Genomic DNA, 20,435 nt, shown 5'->3' on the forward strand with positions numbered 1-20,435 from the left:
GAGCCAGCTGCCAATGGCCGGTTTGAATTGGCTGATGAGAGGCAGAAAATTCTTGGGCCTTGAGATTGGAGATTATCTCGTTTGAATGGACAGACTTGAAATGCGTCGAGATGGGGAGGGCTGTGTCGTGGCCCCGAGGTGATCAATTATCGGGCTTGATGGCCTGTCGTTTCTACAACATTTGGCATCGTGAAGGGTTTTGCAATTGGGACGATATGCGGTTATGTAAGCAGTTTGCTTAGCTAAGGGGTTTGTTTTGTTCTAGAAGGATATCACGTGGGTGGGATCTCAACGTTCCTTCTTCCAGCGATCTGTGGGCATAAAGGAGTGGTGGATTTGGCTGTGATACTTGAATCACTGAATTTAGGTACTCGCCAGAGTGGCATTTGGGGTTTTCCGTCTTATTTCTTTGATTCATGCTTAGACATGGTAGTAGGATGAGCTGCTTTTGGAGAGTTTGAGTGTACGGCGATCTGGAGTTGTGAGTTCTGTCTGGAATTGGCTTACTAAGACATGGACTTGGCGTGTCATCGTGTGTCTATAAAAACACCGTTGATGAAAGATACTGGGGACATGTGCCTCACGGATTTAGTGGCAGCTTTTGAGCGCTTGCTATTACGTGTCCGCTCAGCCCGGAGGATGCTCATCCTCACGGACAAGGCAAGCTTAGCCGTCGGGGACCTTGCATGGTGCCATGTGACGTTGACAGCCTCGGCGGGATGGGCTAGCGGCATCATCTCTGAGCAAAGGCGCCTTTCCCCTCTTGCTTGCTTCTGGAGGCTTTGGATGCCATCCAACTTGGTTTAGCCGCCAGTGGAGGGTGTCGATGATGATGATGATGATGCCTAGGAGAGAGATTAAGCGGCAAGAGGACCGTGAATGGAACCACATCTAGGGAGACACCGACATCTAACAGAACCGCAAAGAATTCGCTCAGAGTTCAAGCAATCCAAATAGCAGGAGCAGCACGAATGGGCAGGCCAGCGGGTTGAATCACCCATAGAGAGCTGGATTCGTCTCTGAAACGTCATCTACACAGTCACCAGTCCGGCGACCTCGAAGGACGGCAAGTATTTGGTAGCTGGCACAAGCACGAAAGGGCGCCGTGATACCTGTACGACCAAACTCCGGGAGAACGCATGATGCGCGCCTGCATCTCCCTTTGTCTCGTCCTTGTCCATCTTTGATTCCCCTCGAGATGAAAGTTGCTGGCACGTCGAGCCAATGAACCATTCTGTTGTAGTTCCCTTGCTAGTGTGCGACCAATTGCGCGGGACCCTTTGCCCATGCAAAAAATGGTCGCATGTGTTGGTGCTGTTGAGGGGCCAGGCTGAGACATCACGAGGACCGCAAAAAAATAAAAAAATAAAGAGGAAACAAGCTTGTTCAGGCCTGGGGCGAGCAAATGCGCATGAAAACGGAAGTCTGGTGCAAAAATCCCTGTCTGTCGAATGAGATGGAAGAACCAAGGGTCTTCTTTTTCCGTCCCTGATCAATAAGGACCCCTCGTCTTGTCTTGATGGGTGGTGCCGAGGTGGCGGATGTCTCGCAATGACATGCTTGGGGACTGTCGCTTATATCCTTCCCAGAGGGCCATGTGAGTCGCATGTGCAGGCAGCCGATTGAGGGGAGGGGATTTCCCGGTTCGCAATGGGCCGTCAGACACTGCCATTAGCCAGAGAGCAAGCAGACAAGGGCATCCGAATGCCAGGCAGAAATTGCTTGCAGCAAAGTCAACGCGGGACGCAGAAGAGGGGGCCGATGAGGCTGAAGTGGGATGAGCTGCTGGGTGTAAGTCGTCAGAGGAGAGCAAAACGAGTCGTCGATGCCACCACACATCTCGCCCGTTCCAAGACATCACATCTCCCCAGTCCCTGGAAATGGAGGTGGTACCAGAACGGTGTCGTGGAGCCCAGAAAGATGGGGATGGCGGTCGGAAAGGAAGAAGAAGCAATGACAGCAGGAATAGATGATGAAAAACAAGTTGAATCACATGGTAGCACTTTGTGGCAGCCTAGCGAGACTTGAGGGAGCCGAAAATGGCACGGATGTGCGAAGGTGGCCGCTGCATTCAGCAGCCGGTCCATATCGACGCTGCCACGTCAAGGCGATGCAATATAAGCTGGATGGTACTAGGTAGGTAAGGGTTGTAAGTCAAGAGACTCAAGATACCCCGTAGCCTCGCATTGGATCATTCTGCATGTGCCGGCTGCTTGTCCAGATACCTTGCCTTGCCTTGTATTATCGATCCAATGTTTCTTGTGGTGGCACTGGGGGCTTCAGGTACGGGCGGCACATCCATGGATGTTTGGAGTACATTGAGGGACCCGACTGGAACAGCCTGTAATAGACGCTGCAGGTGGTTTCTACAGTGAAGGCGGTACGGAGGACTGGGGCTTTATTAGCGATCGGCTGAGACAGCCCTCCGGAGGTTTCCTGTACCCGCAGGGTCCCGATGACGACCGTAGCCAGCCCTGTACTCGGTACCTGAATGCCCCAAAACTTGCGCATGTACGTCACAGCCCGAAAGAGTCGCGGTCGCTTCCGCTTCCGCCTCCCCTACCTTACCTTACTCCTACTTTTGCAGTAGTAGCTGTCTGGGATTCTCCCCTCATCACACCTCGTCACAATCCTTGGCCAGCTGCCTCGCCGTCCTGCCTCCTCCTCCGCATCCCTTGGGGGTTTCGTTTCCTGCGTCAGAATCATCCCGACTGCGACTGCGACTGCGACTGCGACTGCGAACCGAGCGAGAGACGAGTCCCGACCGGCCTGCATCAGCCCTTCCGCTGCCGTCCCTCTTCATCAGGTTGTGCCCGTCCAGCGCATCCTGCTTGTACATCCATACGCGTACATCCGGCAGACGGTCATCCATGCACCTGCAGTCGTAAAACTCCATCCGCACCGCCAGCAGACTCCAATCAGACAGACAGCAGACCCGCGATCCACCGCCGGCCGACCCTCTGCTCCTCCCAACCTAGCGGGATCGCTGCGTCTAACCCAAGCCAAGCCGCTGCCTTGCGTCACGCTGCCTTGTGCGAGTCTAGCCCCCAAAGGCACCAAGAGCGAAGCAACAAAAATACTGCAACAGCACGAAAAGGCACCGCGAATATCAGCTCACCCACCCCAGAGGCTTACGGCACTCAAGGTACGAGTAGCTCACGCAAACTGGTGGTTTGGCGCCTGTCACACCAAAACGCACCTCTCACTTCTCTTGCGCACTCAGCGGGTCCGCTCGTGTCATCTGAGGAACGACAGCGGCCCCCCCCCCCCCCCCCCCCCCCCAGCAGGTACGACGTGCGAAGCAGCATCTGCTTCACCAATATTGGTCGCCACCCCCGTCTGCCTTCTTCCCCTTCGCAGGGCAGCGACGAATGGCGGCCCTTGAATCGCCTAGCCGTCCTGCGTGCCGATAAAACACTCGTCGGTCCTCTTCTGCTCTTCCACCTCGCCGTCCTCATCGCTGCCATCGCTGCCCATCGCCGTTATCGTCGTCCTCATCGTCTGTCCTTTCCCTGTTCCTCCGATCATCCTCTCTCTCCTGTCGATCGCGCATACACGGCCCTTGTACATTGACTGCGTCTTCATTCCCTGATGACAGTACTATCAACACCATCGTACTAAAACCGAGCCTGTCTGCAGTTGCTCCAACGACCAAGCTGTGAATCAGCAGACGCGTGCATCTTTGCTCGCCCGCAACCCGTCGACTGGCAGCATCTCCCGCTGAGCCCTTCGGCTCCGCCATTCGCCTCGCTAAACTCGCTCACACCAACCTTCCCACCACCACCATCATCATCATCATCGGCTACCGACGAGACATAATGGCCGACCAGAGGAGCGTTGGCGGCGATTCAACGCCCCGAGCGACCAATGGCACGTCGCCCAACCCGATAGAGCAGTTCAAGAAGGAGAGCAAAAGTAAGAGACGAAGCCTTTTCGGTTTTGGCAAGAAGAAGATGGAGGGCTCTTCCAAGGCTGGCCCTGGATCCGAGAGCCCGTATGGCACCCAGTCACCGTCAAAAGCATCGACCACCCGCTCGACCGCTCGATCAACCGCGTCCCCCCTCCCGCTCACCCAGGGCGACCCTGTTTCCCCTACCCGTGCGTTCTCCGGTTCGCCGAGAATATCCTCGCCTGCGACGTCGCAGATATTCGAACGTGACGTGCAAGACCACACCTTGTTGAAGTCGTCGTCTCCAGCCATTCCGAGCCACATCCAGACGGAAAACTACATCCCCCCGGTGTTGGATGATGCATCAGAAGCAATCACCAACAATAGCTTGGATCCCGATTCCGTTGAGATTGTTACTCACGCTTCGCATCAGCCCGCCTCGGCGGTCGTCCCTGGCACAAGCGCCAGCCACACCCCGTACGAGCAGACGTCGAGCGACTGGGCTTCGGAGCTCGCCTCGTTTGCGAACCGCATAGGTTTCCCGCCCGACAGCGCTTCCAACTACGGCTCGCTCGACTCGGCCGACGTTCGCCGCCTTTCCTTCATCTCGTTTGCAGACGTTGTTCAATCGGAGCACAGCGGCCACCACCTCCCTTCCATGTCATCGCGCGATAACATGCACATTGTCGGTCTGACGTCGCTTTCCGCGTCGGCCATGAACAGATCGCCATCGCCCATCCGCTCACCCGTCTCCAGCCAGGGCCCCGGGACCAGCCCGCCCACAAGCAACCCTGGCAGCATAAAAGGGTTGGACATGAGCCCGTCAAGGAAACCGATAGGGAGCCCCTCCAGCGGGCACTATACTGCAATCACGACGCCAGGCGAGCTCAACATTGAGACGATGAGTCAGGCACTGAAACGCAGCGCGAGCAGGGACTTTAACAGCAGCGTGCGCAGCAATCCCCAGAGCCCGATTGAGGGACCGGGTTCACGGTAAAGGGGATCGAGCGAAACGGACTTGAGCCATGTCTTGGGACGATAGCGACGCCACGAATCCGTCCAAGGCAAGCTCATGGCTGGCCTATTCTCCCCCGTCCTGCGAACCCTGTGTTTATCATATTTAATTCTCCTCGTCGACGTACGAGCGAGCTTTCTTTTCTTTTCTTCAGCTATGTTATTTGATTCGACATTGCCGGCTTACCGCGCGGATTGTCGAAATTGGACAATTGAGGGTTGCAGGAGTTGGGAGAGCTATGTTTACATCCGGCGCTGAGCTGGCGGTGGCCCTCAAGGCTTTGTGATGCTTTTCCCTGTCTGGTTTGTTGTTCCGTTCTACGACTCCTTCTTGCTTATGGACAACAGGAAGTTGCTCCCCTTTTTATCTACAACGACGTGAAAAGAATGGGATGATTATTGACCGATACGGGACGAATTTTGATTATCTTTTATCTTGTTCCATTTCTTCTTTTCTTACTCTGCGGGCAAGCGGTGCGAAGGAGTGGAACCAGCTTGCTTATATGTCGATTACACCTTACTTGAATGATTTGTACCAAGTATGAAGAGAAGTGAATTCAAGCACATCTGACGTTTCTGAACTCATAGCCATCGTCGTCTGGTTCTATATGTGCATGTGTCGAGGAAAAGGGAGGTAAATGTTTGCAAACGGGACCTTTGCAAAACAGCTCGCTGTCTCGTTGACTGCAAGTCAGTTGTAGACGTCAGTCCTCCCCACGCAAGCAAGCAAGCAGGAGAAACATGTCGGTCATCTCTCATCTTGTCGTGTCGTGTCATGTCGTGTGCACCGTACCTTGTTCGTACCTGTATATGCATGCACCTCGAGTCATGCAATTTGCCCCCTCAACTTTTGGCAGCGAAGAGGTTTAAATAAGACAAAAAAGGGCTAATTAAAAAAAAAAAAGAACCAAGAAAAAAAGAAAATTGACTAGAGATGCCGAGATTATTCCACTAAATGCAGTTCAATTGGTGTATTTCTGGGGGGTGGAGGATGCAATTGGTTGCGTGAGAGTGTTGGTGAGAATTTGGGAGTCGGTCTTTTTTTGCATTTTCTCTCATTGTTCTGGACAGTAATGTAGGTATAGATGCCAGGAAAGCGGAGCTCAACTGCTCTTGTTTCCTTGAAGAGTTCTGTATCTCGTCATAGTAGCTTCCAGTTGCGGTAAATTATCTAGGCAGATATGAAAATATGACGGGGCAGATATTATAGTGGTGAAGATGGCTTCAACATAAGATGATACTGCCGCCCTCTTTTGTTTCAGATTTCCGCGTGTGAGAGATTCGTCACCCGCTTTTTTTCGTTCAACTCTTTCATCTCTTTTCTGTCTTTTTCTCCCGGTCAGCTTATGTTGGGAAGAGGGGGGAACTGTCTTGTGCGGAATGGGAGGGGGGTTTCAGATTGATTGTGAGATCTTTTGTTTTTCTTCTCTGCCTGGATTCGTTGTGTGTTTGAAAGAGTGCTACAGTGAGATATGACTTTTGAAGTCGATGGAGGTAGGATCGCTGTAAAAACTAGAGATGTATGCTACTGGGCCAATAGCTCTACTGATGGAAACTCTAGAATCAGCATCAACCTTTTCGCAATAAACCAGATCCTCCCCTTTCCATCATGTGAGCATCCAGGCATAGGCCAGAAGCTAATCAATGAGCACCTACACCTGAACCCTTTCTTCCCATCAAGGTCACACCATCAATCGAAGCCCGTCAGGAACGCCCGCTTGATTCGGGGGGCCAACCCCAACGAATGGGCTTATCTAGTAGTACAAGCTCGGTTCATCTTCCCGTCGGACGGACGGAGGCTGAGGTGCTACTATACTAGCGGTGGGAATGATCCTCCAAGGACGACTCGAGTACGAAGCACGAAGCTGGCGTGTGAGGCGTGATTTGGTATTATTCGTCTCTGCTCAGCTGGGAGATGATGAATTGAGTTCAAGATTGTCTCAGCTGGTTACGCCAATTCTCCAGCAGGAAAAGACGGGTGCCACAGCGGTTGGTTTAGTCGTAATACCTTGCCGTGCCGTAGGTATGCTCGCATGCATGTCTCGCAGCGGGAATTACTGGCGTCGACGGCTCAAACCTGTTCCTGGCCTGTTCCTGGCCTGACCTGAATTGTGCTACGAGACTTCGTTGTTAGCACAAACAGTGTCACATCGAGTCTTTGGCTTTCCACGCCTTGTCGATGCCCTTGTTACCTCGTCCTCCTGTCGTGTCCAGAGGGCCCCGAATTGTCGGTATATGGAGCAGCCAAGCTCAATATTGAAACTGCCGCCATTTTAATGTACCAAGTGTTATCACAAGTAACCCCCCTTTCGTCTATCCCTTCGTCATCAATCACCCCTCCTTTTCTCCTCTTTCCGTTTCCTTTTTCTATTTCCAGTCGTCTATCGCGTCAGTGATGAGATAATCTCGAGCGGCATAAAGTGTAGACGAAAACGAAAATCACCATCTGACCGATCCAAAGGGCGCTACTCAGGGACAGGCCCTCCAGGCTCCGGCCAGACCACACCGTAAATAGCCTGGCCCCCGGAGCACGTACCTCAAAAGAAGAGGGCCAAAGGAAAAAGAAAAGAAAAAGAGGTCAGACCCCTGCTGGGCTGGCATCATGGATCTGTGGGGATGCTTCTGGCAGAGCTGTGAGTGACTGCCGGCTTATTCCCTGTCCCTTGTCCTTTGCGAGTCTGTACGCAGCAGTTGTACTACCTCTGTACGAGTGCAAGTTCACGCAACTGCAGGATGAGCAAAGCTGCTTTGAAATACACAATCATCCGTCGTTTAGCATTCCAAACCTGGCGGCACTGCTTGCAAGCATCACGAGAGTCAGCTTCACGCTGGGGAGCGGTGCGATGCCTAATCCCTGGGACGCTCCTCGACCTAAGATCCAGGTCGACGGTCCGCTCACGAGGGCTCACCGACGAGCCCCAGCAAATAGAATTGCTTATTATGCAAGACTCCGGGTTCGAGAACAGATCCTGGCACACCGCTTTTGGCGATGCTGAGGCTTTCCTGTCTTCTTCTCTGTGACGTCCCCTGCTTCCCGACGTCAGAGAGACGTCTAGAAAGATCGAGTGCAGAATACGAGTGAAGCCCGCGTCCTCCGTACTCCTACATGCTCGTAACCCTGCACTCGCCAGAGCATCGCTGTAATGCTGGCTTGGAATCCTTTCGTACAAGTACAACTCCAGAGCATCGTGAGCGGTTGATGCTGTCTTGATCCATGTCATGCCCAAGCTCCACCGTGACGCCACTAAGCCAGCAGGCCAGACATGGTGCTGATGGGCTTACGGCAGGTTGTTGCGATGGCTTCAACGCTGGGCTTCGTCTTCCGAACTCGATTGGCCCGGCCGTCTTTCCGTCCGTCATGCCAACAAAGCCTTTCTTTGTTGTTCTACCTCGGATTCCACTGCTTCGGTGCAGACGGTTGAACACGGCATCACCTGTATAACGCATCATCAGCCGCGCGTAAGACTGGGTTGGTGGCACAGGGCTCCGTCCATATCACTTGATAGTACTCCATACTGTAGGAACTCATGACACGGGAGACAGGTTCATCATCCTCGTCGTCCTCATTCCCTATCATCATCGCCGTCGTCAGCCGCTAGAGTCTGGCCAGGCAAGGAACAGAACATGGATGGAAGATACTTTGCCTCAATATAGAAGAACGCTGGCGCCCGACCCCAGCTAGTATTGTAGTCTAGCAACGTCAAAGATTGATTCCCGGGGTGGTTTCGCTGCCTCGTTCTTTATTTAGGCAGAGAGGGAACACGGGACGGTACGACTGACGATGGCTTTGCTTAGTACATGTCCATCCCGTTAACGGTGAGGCCCTGCTTGTCGTTGTGATGTGTGGTTATTATTACAGAGCCAACTGCGCGTGCTCGAGCAATCCTTCGTATCTGTACAGCAGGGAGGCTCTCGGTGATGCGCTGCTTGGTTGCATGTTGCCTGATGTACAAGTAGTCCTGCATCCTGTGCTGTGTCCTGCCGGCTGCCGCCTGGTCATAGTCATACCAGGAGCATCGTGTGTTTTTAATAGCATCAACTGAGACGCGAGACGTCTCGCTGGGTGCTTTCTGAGTCCATGATATGACAGGGGAGAGGATGGATATCTGAAGGCGATTAAAGGTACCTACCTTAAGGTATCAACTGTTTGATCCTTCCCAGCCTCGAATTCAGATGGAAGTGCTCCCTTCCTGCCACTTCCAATTTGAAGAACCTCGTACAAGTACTCGTACGGCTCCTTCCGTCCAAGCTGCCATCGAGCCATCGGGATTCCCTGCTCGCATTTGATTCCTCTCCAGCGTCATCCTTCAATCCGCCTCACCCCAGATCTCTCTCAAGCAATCTCACCTTATACAGCGGGTGTCTTGGTTCTTGCCTTTTCCCTATCTGAAGCCCCGTCCAGGTACCAAGTCAGGGCTCCTCTCACCTGTCGTTAGCTTCCCGCTTCACCTGCCGGAAGTGTCCAGAAGCCCGGTAGTGGCTGTTGAGGGGAGAATACCTAGCAGACAAGGTCTGCTGCCTAGGTACATGACCTGAGAGCGCAGGAGACATTGGGCATTGCACAGACAACCTGGAAGCGCCCCAGAATTGCCCGAGAAGCTGACATTGGCCAAGCCCGGGAACCGAACGACACGACACGAACCCAACAGAGCACGTCGGCGTCGGCGTCTGCATCTGGTCTGTGTCTGCCCCGAGTCCTCGGATTGTGGGCAGAACAGCACCAACAACCAAGGACGAAGCACCGGCCATAAAAACGAACGATTGCGGCATCTTGGCCGCCGCCAGGCCCACGGAAAGCGGGCACTCGTCGAAACAACGACGGGCAATTGGACTCTCGCCAGTCCATTTGTCCGGCCGAACAACTCCTAGAGCAGGGCCTCGTCGTCCACCGCCTAACTCGCAATCCCACCGCTCCGGTCCCATCTCCCACTGCCCGCAACCTCACTGGCCAGGGCCCTCCAGGGCTCCGTGCTGATCGACACCGCAGCACCGCGAAGTGCGTGGATGTGCCCAAGGGGTCCCCGCTCAAGGACTTGGGATTGCGCCTGTGGCCGCTGTGGGTTCTCGGAGAGGCACCAGACAGGTTGCTGGAGCCGGACGGACCACTAGGACACTCACACGACGTCAAGGCCCTTCTTCGAATTCTCTCTGGCGGCTTGTGGCTGGAACTCTATTCCCAGGGTGTGTCCGGCACCCATATCCATCAGCCAGACCGGACTGGTGGTCGAGCTAGTTGTAAGCACGCCAAACCGGAGACGACGAGTCGACGGAGGCGCTGTGCAGCCAAGGAGCGACTACTGCCGGTGCTGCCAGGGACAAGAGGCGACGGGCCAGCGTCGGCGTGCATGCCGCCGCCCTACCACGCGAGCTGGCAGCAGGCAAACTCTTTCCTGGCTAGCTGTGACTGGCTGGCTGCGGCGTTTGCCTGAGCCAACACACACATACACCACACACCACCATCTTTCTCTCTTCTTCCTCTCTCTCCTCTCTCTCTTCCAATCCATCGTGGGGGAGGCAACTGCGGACAACAGATCCAGAACCCTCCCCTCTGGCATCACATAAAATTCACTCAGCGCTTCCCGCTCCGCCGAATCTGGCCTAAATGCTAGCATCCTCGGTGCTCCGTCCACAGCGCAATACCTCCTACTACTAGCATCTATTGCTACCCTGCCGCATCCCCATTGTGCCTCCACTCCGGCCCTGCTGCAACCCCCATCTACTCCGTACAAGTCCCTTAGTCCGCAACGTAGCGCGTGAACAGTCCAAGAAGCAGACCAGAACCCCGCTACGACGACGGCAGCGGCAGCATCGTCGGTATTGGGGGCGTGAACGGCACGATACATGTACCTGAGGGTGACAAATGACGCTGATACCGACCCAGCGGCCAATTCGTCCCGGGTGTCGAGCAGCCGTCGCGCATTGCCAGGCCAATCGCTCCGAACCTGCCCCGTCTCGACGCTGTTGGGGCCACCGGAGCAAAGCAGCAACCGAACCAGCACCTGCGCCTGCATCAGCACAGGCCTCAGGAACGACAACGGCACCGACGACGACGTCAGTGCCAGCAGCAGCGGCAACGTCAAGAGCAGCACCACGAGTACGCGCAGTAATACCACAGGTACGAGAACCACGGGCGATAGTCATACTGCCAGTGGCAAGAGTAGCAGCAGTAGCAGCACCGGCGGCGGCGGCGGCGACGTTGGATGTGGCACTGGAGCCCGCATGGTGTTGAACAATGGCATGAGCATGTCACCGCCAGTCATGGATGGATATGCAACCCGCCTGCACGAGGGCGGTAGTAGCGATAGCGAGGACCAGGCCCTGCTGCAGCGGCAGCAACAACGACAGGGCCAGGATCAGAGCCTAGCCCAGAGTCGGCATCCCCCCCAGGGCCAGACGCAGCAGAAGCACCAGCACCAGCACCAGCGACAGCGGCCCCAGGCCCCTCTGGAATTTCACCGGATCAACTTGGAGCGCGTCAGCGCTTCGAATCTCAGGTCTTCATTTAGGGTCAATGCCAACCCGAGACCTGGTCGTTCTATCACACCTGACCTCCTCCCAGGTCAAGGTGGTGCTGCGAGCGCTGCTCTCTCTGATTCTACCATGGCCCACACTTCCCGTAGCATCGGCTCTCAGCAGGGCTCGCCTAGGTCTGTTCCCGGGAGCGTTGGCCGTCGTCAAGGTGTCGTCTTCGCCAGCGACGTTGCTTGCGACTCTTCGGATGGCACAGACTCCAGCCCCGCGACTCACCACCAGAGAAGCGCAAACGGTGCCTCCTCGATACGGCCCAGGACGCGCACAATGGACGCCTCGATGCTAGGGCCGCGAGGGTCCTCTTCCGCCGCCGAGTTTCGACACAGGGTCAGCAGCATCTCGTCCGGCTCACAGCCCGCCGTCGACGACCACAAAACGCTGAAGCCAAGTTCCGACCCGGCCAGCTACTCGACCATACCGACCGTCAGAGTCCCCGAGATCACGACCCCGACCTCCTCCAAGGAGAAGAGCAAGTCCTCCCATCACAACAGGCGGCTTCTCAAACGCCAGCCCTCCCGCCCGACATCGCCATTGGTCGAACCCCAGCCCTCTGTCGATTCTTTCCCGTACCCCATCCCAACCGAAGATGCGAACCGCTTAATATCGCTAATGAAGGCTCTGGGTGGGCGAATGCGTGGCGAGCTTGAATACCAGGGTGAGTACCAGGGAACATGGCATACCGGAATGGCATACATCGACGAGGAGAAGGGCACCCTCATGTTCGGCCTGGGCCACACCGGCCAGAACGCTTCCTTCCACATCCCTCTGGTCTCGGACCTGCGAGGCTGCAAGGTTCACGTCACGGGCTACCCTGATGCCGAGAGAGAGTGCCTAGAGGTTGTCCCCAACCAGATGGGCCTGGAGCTCCTCATCAGGCCCATCATATCCGAGGAGCTGGAGCTGTGGCTTGCGGCCCTCCTGTGCTGGCAGCAGCTCACGCCTCTCAATCTCAAGGTGCCCAGCGGGAAGCCCGCCAGCCCTTCGGGGCATATCCGCCCGGAGATGAGGCGACGGGCCAAGTCGAGCGATGCGGCGAGAGCGACAAACATCATCAAGGTCGGCAAGTTCATGCTCTGGGACAAGGGTCCCGCCAGGTCAGCACGTGCTCTCGTCCAGCGATCCTCGACCCGCGATCTCCTGCACCCGGCCATGTTCTGGAGGAGGATATCGTGCGTCTTGCAGGATAATGGAGAGTTTAGGCTTTTGATGGAGAACGACGTCTCCGTCTTGTCCAGCATCGAACTGTCGCAGCTTTCCCGGTGTGCCATCCAAGGCCTTGATCGCAGCGTCCTGGGAGAGGAGTACTGCATTGCCATCTTTCCCATCTACGCCTCTAATGCCACCCACGTTACCATTTTCCGACCCATCTACCTCGCTGTCGATAGCCGCATCGACTTTGAAGTCTGGTTCGCCCTGCTGCGGACATTCGCCGTGCCCGACATCTTTTGCCTGGACGACCCGCAAACCGACGAGATCCAGGATGTCGTCGATATTGAGAAGGATCAGCCAGGGGAGGTGTTCCGCATGGAGAAGATCGTCAGAGTCAGGGTGATAGAGGCCAAGATCAAGGCCAATCCTAGCGGACCCGAGTGGTTCTCGCCGGAACGATATGGCAGGGTTGGCCCGGATCCTCTGGTGGGATGTTACCTGGCGGAAGTGATTCTGGATGGCGAGGTCCGCGCGAGAACGACTACCAAGATGGATACGAAGAATCCCTTCTGGAGGGAAGACTGCGAGTTTAACGATCTGCCTCCGATAATTCAAGATCTCTCCGTTGTGCTGAAACGAGTCGAGAGCGGCCCTGACGGGTACTCAAAGCCAATGACTTCACAGGAGATAATATGCGGAAGTGTAAAAATCGCCTTGAACGACCTTGAGAGGGGCCAGGGACAGGAACAGTGGTGGCCGATCTTGGACGAGAAACAGCAAAACATCGGATCGATGCTCATCAAGGTATTCCACGATGAGCACGTTGCCCTGCTGTCGAAAGAGTACGAGCCGCTGTCCGAGGTTCTGCACCGGTTCCCCACGGGCCTCACCACCCTCATCTCGGCATCTCTGCCGGGCCAGTTGCGTCTCCTATCAGAGCTATTTCTCAACATCTTCCAGGCCTCGGGCTCCGCGAGCGATTGGCTAATGGCTTTGGTCGAGGACGAAATCGATGGCATAGGAAACCAGACGTCGATCAAGAAGTACCGCTTCAGCAATAGACTCAAGTCGAGCGAATCATTGGAGTCGTCCAACGAACGAGAATTGATGGTCCGTGATATTCACAGGACGCTGGCAGGAGAAGCCAACCTCCTTTTCAGAGGCAACTCGTTGCTGACGCAGTCGCTCGAGTTCCATATGCGACGATTGGGCAAGGAATACTTGGAGGAGATCTTGATGGATAAACTTTGCGAGATCAACGAACTGAACCCGGATTGCGAGGTCGATCCGAGCAAGTTGGCGCACACAGGAGCCGACTTGGATCATCACTGGGGCCGTCTCATCCACCTCACGACGGAAATCTGGCTGTGCATCGCGGACTCGGCCGAAAGGATACCGGCAGAGCTAAGACACATTCTCAAATACATCCGAGCCGTAGCAGACGACCGCTATAGCGACTTCCTCCGCACCGTCAGCTATACCTCGATTTCGGGCTTCCTCTTCTTGCGCTTCATCTGCCCGGCCATCCTGTCCCCGAAGCTTTTTGGACTGCTCCGAGATCATCCTAAGCCGCAAGCACAGCGCACCTTGACGCTCATCGCCAAGGCTTTGCAGAAACTGTCCAATCTTTCCACATTTGGAAAGCGAGAAGAATACATGGAACCGATGAACCGCTTCTTGACCCAACAACGACAGTCTTTCCGAGGCTTCATCGATCATGTTTGCAGTATCCCAGCAGACCGGACGGGCCGGGCCCTACCCCCCAGTTACATCACACCCGTCACGATACTGAACCGCCTGGGGCCTACGGCACGCGAAGGATTCCCCAGTTTGCCGTACTTGATTGATCAAGCCCGCAGCTACGCGAGTCTTGTCAAGCTGTGGGTGGATGCGCGACCTATCGATGCGAAACACCTGCAAGCCGACGGGGAGTTGCTGGTCTTCAACGATTTGTGTTTTGGGCTACAGAAACGCGCCGACGCTTGCCTTGCCAAAGTGGTGGATTTCCGGAACAGAGAGGTCCCATCGTACATGTCTGCCGACCAGCTTGCCGAAATCCTGGAACAGGTCAACTTCACCGGGCCATACCACCCGTATTACCCGGGCAGTCCATCTTCGATGCCCGGCAATTACGAGCAGCCACCCGGTAGTTCTAGCAGCGATGGCGATACAAAGCAAAATCGGCGCAGCAAAGAGTGGAAGCGCGGGAGGGACGATTCCGATACCAAGAAGGGCAACAGCCCTCGAACGGCAAGCGGCTCAGCCAGTGGGAGTACGAAACAGAAGAATGGGAAAGTGGGCAGGACTCTGTTGAGTGGCATCATGAAGATTGGTGGCGGAAGAGCCGAAAGCCCTGAGACAAAAGGGCAGCGGTGAACCCGCGCTTCATCATCTTCGACTACCACCAGATGTATAACACAAATAACGCATACATGAGTCGGATTTGGAATTCAACCGACGACAAGTTTGCACCAAGGGAGAACCCTCTACATCAGCTATTGATTGTTCTTTCTTCTTCTGTTGACTATATTCCGCGATTCGTCAAGCTACCCACATCTACCTCTTGTCGGGCTTTTTAGACGTTTTTCTTATTGTTGGATACACAAAAATGGTGTTGGGACATTGATGACTTTTGCATGGAGAAAGCTGTTGAAGCTTCACTCCCATCTTTCATTACGCTCTTTCGTTGCATCTTTCCGCTCCCAGTTACTTGGACCAGAACTCTTCCTTCCCGGAATGATTGCTGGAACTGTTATAGGGAGTCATCACTGGAGGTCCTCTCATTTCATATATATATATATACATCGCACAGTTGCCAGGTCCTCTCTTTTCCTCTTCCCCTCATTGTCCAGATGGCGGCTAATCATTGCCCGCTCATGATCTTTACGATGTGTCATTCTAGATATACGAGGGAAGAGAGAAGAAGGATAAAAGATACCAGCTCCGCCTAGCTCTCGTTACCGTCATTGTTTCCTAGCTCTCCGCATTTCCTTTCTTCTTTTTCTCTTGAACTGATGTATATCAAAACCGGTGGCTCGAGTGGAGGGACGAAGAAGGGGTTTCGTGCTTCTACCTCCTTTCCTCTTGTTTCTTGTCTCTTCTTTTCTTCTATCTTTTCAGTCTTTGCCCCCTTCCTCTCAGGGATGTTTAGAGGAAAGGGGGAGGTTTTCCTTTGACATCCAGGGCCTAGGAGCACAATGTGTGTGCATGTTACGCGCAACGGCAAAGCATTGTTAGATTGGGGTTCGCCAGTTTCGTGTTGTTTCTCTTTTCAACTTTGGCGGTATAGTTCTAGTTGGCATAGTGAGAGTGGGGGTTTTGGGAAATAAGCAAACGAGTTCCAAAGTTGCCACCAGTCTCTTTTGTCTTGGTCTTTTATTATTTCATTGACCGATGTATCTTTCATGTTTTTATCCTTGGAGTTGTCTGGTACTTGTGAGTGCATCTTTTGTACTTGATCTACTAGCCTTAATGTATTGCCTAATTGCTCTTCTACCGTATCATCGTGCTACTGTAGTGAAGCTGGTGATGTATCACATGTCGAGGTTATTCCGAGGAGACATTATCAAAACGCATGCTTGATGATACCAGACCAGACAACATGTTTTCGCATTTGTGACGGTAGGTATCTTCCCTTTCACATACCAAGTAAGTAAAGTATCGCAGCATAGAAAAGTGTGCGAGATTCTCTTCTCTAAACCTTTACGCCTCCCATGCTTGATCGAAAAATTTGCAAAGGAAAATCTCCGACTTCAACCTTTCTCCCACAACTGAATTTTATTTTGACTTCGCCTTATTTCTGACGCGTGTGCTCGTCCATTCCCGTCTTTTTATCCACCATACAATGCCTTTCTCTTGCCTTTCAATTATTGAAAGAATTTCTTGTAGGCGGCCTTCTCCTTTGCCGCCCTGGCAGCGGCCTTGCTCCGCACGGCGTTGAGCTCCGTGACGACTGCAGGGTCGTTGGGCGCCAGCTTGTGTGCCTCCTCAAGATCCTTCAGGGCCTCCTCCTCGTCCTTCAGGCGGACGTAGGCGAAGCCGCGGCGGTAAAAGGCCTTTGCGCGGTCCGCGGGAGCAACGCCGTTGACGGCGAGGGCGAGGGTGGCGCTGTTGACGGCCTCTGACCAGGCTTCGAGCTTGATGTGCACAAGGGCGGAGTTGTTGTTGAGGGAGAAGCGGACAGCGTCGAGCTGGGCCTTGCCTTCGGGCCAGTCATCCAGGTCAGGCTCCTCGTTGAGGTACCTCAGGCCCTTTTCGTACTTCTCAAGCGCAAGAGTGTAGTTGCCGGCCTTGAAAGCCTTGTTGCCAAAGTCCTTGCAGTCCGAAGCAATCTTGAGAGTAGTCTTGGCATCGGGAGGTTCGGCGCAGTCTTCGGGGAAGTCTTCGTAAGGGTCGCCCAGGGCATCAGGCTGCTTGACGTCGGCGGCAAGAGCTTCGTCTCCCGTGAGCTCTCCGCAGTCGGCGATGACGGCTTCGCGGGAGGGTCGGTCGCCAGCCTCGGTACGGACGTTTTCGATCTGGCGAACGATGGACTTGCCGTTCAGGACCTCGCCAAAAACCACGTGCTTCCCATCCAGATGCGGCGTGGGGACTGTGGTGATGAAGAATTGAGAGCCGTTGGTGTCTAGGTGAAAAATGCAAAGGTTAGCGCCGACTTGGAGACGTAAGAAGCTCATGGAGAGAGGGCAACATACTAGGTCCGGCATTGGCCATGGATAGGAGGAAAGGCTTGTCATGCTTCTTGGGGAAAGCCTCGTCTTCGAACTTGGCGCCGTAGATGGATTCGCCGCCAGTGCCGTCTCCAGCTGTGAAGTCACCTCCCTGTCAAGCTCATTGTTAGCGAACATGGCTTCAGCCTTGCAGGGGGAGAAGCGCAGAGCAAAGAGCTCATGCGACGACAGCGAGAGAGCAGGAGGAACTGAACCCTACCTGAATCATAAACTGCTTGATGACCCGGTGGAAGATGGAGCCCTTGTAGTGCAGGGGCTTGCCTGACTTTCCAATTCCCTTCTCACCAGTGCAGAGGGCACGGAAGTTCTCGGCCGTCTTGGGCACGAGATCAGAGTATAGCTCCATGGTGATTCGGCCGAGCGGCTTGCCGCCAAGCGTGATGTCGAAGAAGACGCGAGGCCGCTGGGGCTTGTTCTCGGTTTCGGAAGCCATGGCGAGGGATGTGAAGAGAGAGGAGATGCTGGTTTTCTTCCTAAGTAGTCGAATTGGTGTTGGAGAAGGAAGAGAAAAGAGGTTTTTGGTGTGATACAGCGGCTGAGAGACGTGCGCCTGCAGATGATTCCTTTGGCTTCTCTAAGGTAGACTATGACGCTGCGGGGTTGAGCTAGCAATTGGGTGCTTTGGCCAAGCTGCACTATGTAGGGTGAAGAGTGAGGGTGAGGGTATACAGATGCAGATTGTGAGAGGCAGAAGATGCAGATGAAGAGGAGAACAAGTTGGAGAGAGAGAAGGGGAAGGAGGGAAAAGAACTGGACGAGAGGGGAGCTACGAGGCTACAAGTACAAGAGCAAGGTACACCCGAAGGCCGTGGTGAGTCTGGACCAAGTGAATCCATCGCGGTACCTTGAGGTTGCTTACAGCGGGAGCCGGCCAGGAGGTATTGGCATGGAACCTACTAGTAGATCGGCGCGTGCCTTATTGCTTGCAGCTGTCGTGACACATGATTGGACGACGGCTCACTTGGGCTCGTGCTAATACGAAGCGCGAACAGCCCAACGGGAACGACAGACGACGGAACAAGCAATCAGATGCCGTGTCGTGATCAAATCTGTGCATCTGAGCCCCTCCATCGCTGCCCCTCCATCCTGGTGCCTTCTTCAGGCTTCAGGCAGGCATTTTGGAGTAGGTATTTTTGGGGTAGCGAGTTGTCTTAGGGGCTGTTAGTGCTGGCGTTAGTGTCCAACCCCCCGCCATCGTGGAAGTTTCTAGCACTTGACCACCAGTGAGTGGCTGGTTGCGCTTCTGGGCCGCAGCGCATGAAGGAACATTGGAGATTCCGCATTGCATGGATCCAGGATGATTTCTCAGGGATAAGGGATTGCGGGCGAGATGCTGCGTGCAATCTGCAGGCATCGTCATGTCGTTGTGTGCATGCACGGTTGTGGTGAGGAGCATTATCAGATGGTGGTGACGAGGCTATCGAATGATATAAGACGACGCAGATATAAGGTAGGTATTGATGCAGACAAAGGGAGCTCGCTGTATAACCGTCTATGAAAAGAACCGACTTTCTATCGTATCGTATATACGGAGTACATCATCCTCATTTCACAAGGTACCTACTATACTCACCTCTCGGAGACTGGGGCGCCCGCTTGGAGCTCCAAGGTGACCTGTCGATGCCAACGCCATCAGCCCCCCTGTCAGCAAAGCACTCCCTACAGTCGAGATGGCCTCATATCAGCACTTACCGGCCCGTCGTTGACCAGCGCAACCTCCATCATGGCCTGGAACTTGCCGTCCTTGACCCGATCCACCTGGTACATGTCCTTGACCTTCTGGACAAAGTAGTGATACAGCCGGCTCGCTTCTTCGGGGCTCGCTGCGCCGTGGAAATCCGGCTTGGTGCCCTTTTTCGTCTTTGCCAACAGCGTAAACTGAGATACTGGAGATTTCTATGAGCACCGAATGCCACGTCGTCAAAGGGATGGGACTCTGCTGCCACTCACCACATAGAATCTCGCCCTCAATGTCTGTCACGCTCCTTTTCCACTAACAACCGCCAGCCACATTAGCCATGTCTCAAAGCTCAACGGAAAGCCTTCACTCACTCGGCCCCCCTGTTCGTCATCCCATAGTTTCATTTTGACGACTTTGTTGGCCAGTGAATCGGCCTCCTTCTCTGTATCGCCCGGCGCAACGGCCGCAAACACCAACACGCCTCGGCCGATGGAGGAGACTAGCTCTTTTTCTACCGTCACAGACGCAGAGAGCACACGTTGGATGATTGCTTTTCATGGAGAGTCGTATTAGATATCGTTGCCTTGCTATTGAGTTCCGGTACATGATGCCACCCCAGCATGGCAGGGGTAAGGGGAAAGGAACAGGAAACATCATGCCTACCCTTCATTGTGAATGTCCTTTTCCACCGAGAGCACAAAAGTTGGAATGTCTAAACAAAGGACAATGGCAAGGCTGAAAAGACGAAGCTTAGAATCCAACAGCCGCCTCCTTGCTCACCCCTCACTCGGCGAAAATGCAATGTTGAAGGAGAGACGAGTGACTCTTAGTACGGGTAGGTACCTAGAACAATATCATCAAGGTGAATCTTAGTCCCGATACCGGTGAGATCTCGACGCCTTGGTGACGGAAAAAAAGTGGCTTGAATCACTAACAGATTGTGCCTCGATACTGAATCGCGTATCTATCCAAGTCTGTGTCATGTGAGAAACGGCTGTAGCCACCAGCCAGACATCCCACCTTGTCAGGTATCGTCTGATAGTGACGAGGGACGTGATATCACATAAACGCTGCTGAATCGTTGAGCTTGGATGAGAATAAAGGATCAATTGTGATGGAAAGCAATCTTCTGATCGGTAACTCGGACGAATAGCCCCAAATCCATCTTTGCCATGCTTGTTTGCTGCAATTCCCGACGGCCCGGCTAATCATTGCACAGCAGCCGGTACATGCCACTACTAGCCAAGTGCAGCCTCGCGACTTGGCCTCACCAACTTCAATCTCGCACGGTCACCAGCTTCACAAGCCAGATCCCGCCGCATCGCAACCGCCGGTCAGCGTCCCCGATCCGATCTCGAGAGTGGCCGTCTCTTGTCGCTTCCCTCTCGACTTGCTGCGCATCCCTACAACTGCCTCATCGCTGTCACGTGGCGCACGACGG

General features: G+C 54.3%; 4 protein-coding genes across 4 annotated transcripts; 2 read left to right on the top strand and 2 right to left on the bottom strand.

Annotated features, from left to right (window-relative positions):
* Positions 1-3,818: 3,818 nt before the first annotated feature.
* Positions 3,819-4,886, top strand: BBK36DRAFT_48097 (hypothetical protein; the record flags this gene model as incomplete). Its single annotated transcript, XM_024898128.1, has 1 exon — positions 3,819-4,886. The coding sequence occupies one exon, from the start codon at positions 3,819-3,821 to the stop codon at positions 4,884-4,886; it is 1,068 nt and encodes a 355-aa protein (XP_024751839.1).
* A 5,566-nt stretch (positions 4,887-10,452) lies between these two features.
* BBK36DRAFT_1134484 (hypothetical protein) lies at positions 10,453-14,746 on the top strand (the record flags this gene model as incomplete). The annotated part of the gene is given in 2 exon segments (XM_024892326.1): positions 10,453-10,891; positions 10,904-14,746. Coding segments are annotated over 2 exon segments (3,990 nt in total), but the record flags the coding sequence as incomplete, so codon positions are not given.
* Positions 14,747-16,449: 1,703 nt separating this feature from the next.
* BBK36DRAFT_1166430 (hypothetical protein) lies at positions 16,450-17,746 on the bottom strand (the record flags this gene model as incomplete). The annotated part of the gene is made up of 3 exons (XM_024894913.1): positions 16,450-17,207; positions 17,278-17,404; positions 17,513-17,746. The coding sequence occupies 3 exons, from the start codon at positions 17,744-17,746 to the stop codon at positions 16,450-16,452; spliced, it is 1,119 nt and encodes a 372-aa protein (XP_024751841.1).
* A 1,136-nt stretch (positions 17,747-18,882) lies between these two features.
* On the bottom strand, positions 18,883-19,548 carry BBK36DRAFT_1191052 (D-tyrosyl-tRNA deacylase; the record flags this gene model as incomplete). Its single annotated transcript, XM_024896702.1, has 4 exons — positions 18,883-18,927; positions 19,006-19,199; positions 19,264-19,306; positions 19,366-19,548. Coding segments are annotated over 4 exons (465 nt in total), but the record flags the coding sequence as incomplete, so codon positions are not given.
* Between the last annotated feature and the right edge of the window lie 887 nt (positions 19,549-20,435).

The sequence above is a fragment of the Trichoderma citrinoviride genome (assembly GCF_003025115.1).
Source record: "Trichoderma citrinoviride strain TUCIM 6016 unplaced genomic scaffold BBK36scaffold_3, whole genome shotgun sequence".
NCBI lineage: Eukaryota > Fungi > Ascomycota > Sordariomycetes > Hypocreales > Hypocreaceae > Trichoderma > Trichoderma citrinoviride.